This window comes from Charadrius vociferus, unplaced genomic scaffold, assembly GCF_000708025.1.
Source record: "Charadrius vociferus isolate BGI_N301 unplaced genomic scaffold, ASM70802v2 scaffold46, whole genome shotgun sequence".
NCBI classification, from domain to species: domain Eukaryota; kingdom Metazoa; phylum Chordata; class Aves; order Charadriiformes; family Charadriidae; genus Charadrius; species Charadrius vociferus.
In genome coordinates this window covers 2,917,924-2,921,719 of record NW_009648710.1, presented here as the reverse complement: position 1 = coordinate 2,921,719, position 3,796 = coordinate 2,917,924, and the positions used below count along the sequence as shown (strand labels likewise).

The window sequence follows — 3,796 nt, the reverse complement described above, 5'->3', positions numbered from 1 at the left end:
CAACTGCGTTATCTGTAAAAGCTTTAATGAAGCCTTGCTTGTTCTTCTGGCGATAAAGTCGCAAGATAAATGCTTCCTGGCAGGACTCAATGATTCTGTGTGCTTTGTATACCAAAATGCCTAGCAAAATAAGAGGGTTTTAAGTTATAAAAAGTAAAGAAAAGTCTAATTTTGTATAGATTTTTCCCTCAAAACTGTCTTATTCTTTTAAGATTTTTTTTGCTTAAATAAAATATAATAGGAATTTAAATCTTCTAAAGCAATGGTTGAACAAACTTTTAGGGGTTCAAGCCAAATGATTCCTCAGTTTCAATACCACGGAATCCCCATATAACAGAACTGGGATAATGACGCATCTTTAGCAAAACAAAAGCTTGTGCTTGATTGGTAGGACTTACTGGCTTAGAAAATTCTTTACTTCTAAGACAAAACTTTAACTTCAGCCTTTTAAAAGGAGTAAAAGCAAATACAAGACACTAACACAACAAAGCATGTTCAGGATTGTGATATTTGAATTATTTTGTTACAGAAGTTCTGGAATTACAGACTTGTCAGACATGTTTCATTGATAAGAGTTCAAGCCTTTACATAAGAACAGAACTTCTGAAAACCTGTATTTTGCTTTCCCCCCCTTCTGATATTCATATTCACACTTGAGGACAGAAGGTACCATCAACTGTATGAGTACACTACCAATTTTCTTCAGGGATACAGTTATATTAGGAAAAAAAGATTTATCATGCACATTTTAGTACATAGAAGTGAAACAATAGTTTAACTACATTAAGCGTTTGAGGTGAATACTTGCGGGATTTACACTTCACTCAGCCAAGATCTGTTAAAAACAAGGCTTATTTTTTCTCACACTTAATTGTGTTCAATAGCACATTACATTTTTTCACTCTCTCCCTAGTGAAGCGAGGCCCATGTGGTGCTTTTATCCGTTCACAGCTGCCAGTGGAATAATAAATGCCTTTCTAAAATGGAAGCAAAGGACATCAAACATCACAGGTTTTACCTGGTACCTACACGCACTGTAAGTTTGTCAGCTTATTTAATTTCTGTAACAAGTTTCTTCAACTCAGCACCCAACCATTGATTTTAATATGCCTTTGCTTTGTAAATGAAAAAGCATCTACAAGAAAAAGACTTCCATAAAACTACTAGCCATTTATGATCAAGTCATGGAATAATCCACTAAAAAGTATTTTTCTATCTAGACAGTCTTACATCTCTCCTATAAAGCAAAATTTTCAGGACATGATAGTGATCCTACTCATTTGTGAACATTTTCCAGTTTTTCAAGATACGATTCTGAAAGGACATTACAAGACACACAGAATTTGTAACAGGCCAGTAAGACTATGGGTTTCTTATAACTTCCTGCTTTTAGTCAATATTTCTCTGGTAATTAAGTGAGTTCATACTGCTGTGTAAGCCTTGGTAGAAACAACTTGCCACTGTTTACTGCACCAACTCGAATCAGTTTTATTATGCTATTAAGTACCTCACTTCTACTTTGCCAAACCCACCAGGAATAATTCTTCTTTACTACAGCGACAATTTCTTATCCTCATTTAGCTGAATTTATGAGTTCATCAGACTTTAATTCACATGTGATTCTACATTGATTTTATAAACATCTGTAACACCTGGATGCACTTCACTGATTGTTGCTATTTTAACTCCTCAAGAAACACCATTACAAGTTTTTGTCGTACAATTTCACACACTGAATATACATTTCCAACAGGACCACGTGTTGTCACAGTTTTAACTAAAGCAGGGAGGCTATCAAAGCTGCTGTCACACTGACCTCTAGTGGCAACGCAAAAACTGTAACAGCTGCGTGTCATCAGAGGACAGAACTGTTTTTTAAATCTTCAGTTTATTTCTTCTTTTCATATTCTTAAAGTCCAAAGGTGTGGTTTGTTTTTTTTTTTCCCCCTTATTTGGTAGGGCAGAAAGGTAGAGGGGAAGGCATCAACAGGAAGAAGACAAATTAAAGTAGGTTGCCTAGAAAATTTGCTCACTTTTTTTTTTAACCTAGAAAAATCGGAACTGACAAATCTGGTGTCCTTTGGCTCTCGCATAAAACTATTCAAAATGTTTCACAGATTACAGCTTTTTATACATTGACTAAAAGGAAGGGGACGCAGCTTCTGAAGCAAACGTACATTTTTCTAAGCATTCAATGTTCAGTTATGTTTAGTCATTAAGGAGATGTTAACATTTTGGTAACACTAAAATATTCTTGTATTCCTGGCTCTTAGAAGTCTATTTTACTAGCTCTCCAGGCTTAAACAGGGTTTCCAGCTCAGACAAGACCACAAAAGCAATGGGGGTCGGGGGAGAAGGGGAACAGAACACGAGAGGAGAAAGATAATTGTAACATCTTTCATTTATAGCTTCTATGTAATAACAAAAAAGGTCACAAGCTATTCCCCAAAATCTTTACAAGGACAGTGGCAGCATAACTTCATAATACTGCTATTTAGATAGTGTCCAAGGTGTGTCAGACAAAGATTAGTAAGATACTGCTATTTTTTGATAGGAAAAGTCATCAGAAGTAATTGGTTAATGCAAAAAAATAGGTAGCGTGCAGGGCTGATAAAACATGCTATCTAAGATCAGCTTCAGTCATAGGCCATGTACCGAGAGTATTCTGGACACTATTTCATCAAGTGCAATCAATTATTTTCCTTGTAAAGAAGAACTACATATTTGCTCCTTTTACCTTAGTCTTTGCGGAAAAAAAAGGAATAATTATACCATCTCAATACTGGTCACTATAACTCTTCATGCAGAATTAAGCCTTATGTATTTTCAAACAGAACAGTCTTACCTTTATTTCATTAAACTCTTACCAGTAATGAGGTTTGCAGGAATTCTGTCAGTAAGGAAATCCACCACAAGGATTCGACTTGTTGCAAAGATGACTCCTCCTTGTGTGTAAAATTCATATCGAGTATTATTTGTAATTTCATTGGTAACACGCCGAGGAAGATGAACGACTCCATCTGACCTCAGCTGATCAATAAAATACTCCTAAACCAAACACAATAGAAACACAAGAGTTCATTGTGGTAACTCATTAAATGGATGCAAAACCCCCTTAATTATATATACCCCGTTAATTTTGATGAACTGTCCACAACAAATAAAAACCATGAGAGTATAAGATGCTACCTAAGGAAGTCAGAATTATCACAACTTTTTTCATCTTAGATACACTTTGTTCAGTTTCAAACTCATCCAAGTGATTTAAAAGTCTACATATTTTCAGTAGTAGCTAGACAATACTTCAGCAAATATGAGCCACCGACACCCAAAGGAGCTTACATTTTCTCTTATATTTTACCAGCTCTTTTCAGAGAATAGGCAATTTTAATACTGAGTTGTAATACTGACTTTCCCAATACAGAGAACTGGAGAGAGATCACCTTTCAGTCCCCTCACCTGCTATGACAAACAACTACACCGGGTAGGTAATATATGTCAAGCTTAATCTTATAAACTACAGCTGTGGTATTTATCCGCCTATGGTCACGGCAAAAAGTCCCGGTAACGTCACCTCCCTGATGGGGGGATCTCTCCGGTTCCAGGGAAAACCGAGCGCATTTTCGCATACAGGCAGGGACAAACCTGTCAACAAGTTTCTCCCCTTTCTGCTCATTGACTACTCACATATTTCTGCTATTACAGGTTATGAATTATTGTGAGGACTTCACCGTAGAAGTTCGGACCCCGCTTTGCCCCTCAGGGCGCCTGGCCGGACACCTTCTCCCCGGCAGCC

The 3,796-nt window shown here is 36.8% G+C and overlaps 1 protein-coding gene across 1 annotated transcript in view; it reads right to left on the bottom strand.

Moving 5' to 3' along the window:
- Positions 1–3,796, bottom strand: part of ERCC4 (excision repair cross-complementation group 4) — a 188,953-nt gene that overhangs the window by 10,509 nt on the left and 174,648 nt on the right. Inside the window, exons 2-3 of the mRNA XM_009886616.1 lie at positions 2,868–3,048; positions 1–120 (exon numbers count right to left, since the gene is read on the bottom strand). Of these exons, the coding sequence (XP_009884918.1) occupies positions 1–120; positions 2,868–3,048 (301 nt within the window). The remainder of the gene's footprint in view (positions 121–2,867; positions 3,049–3,796) is intronic.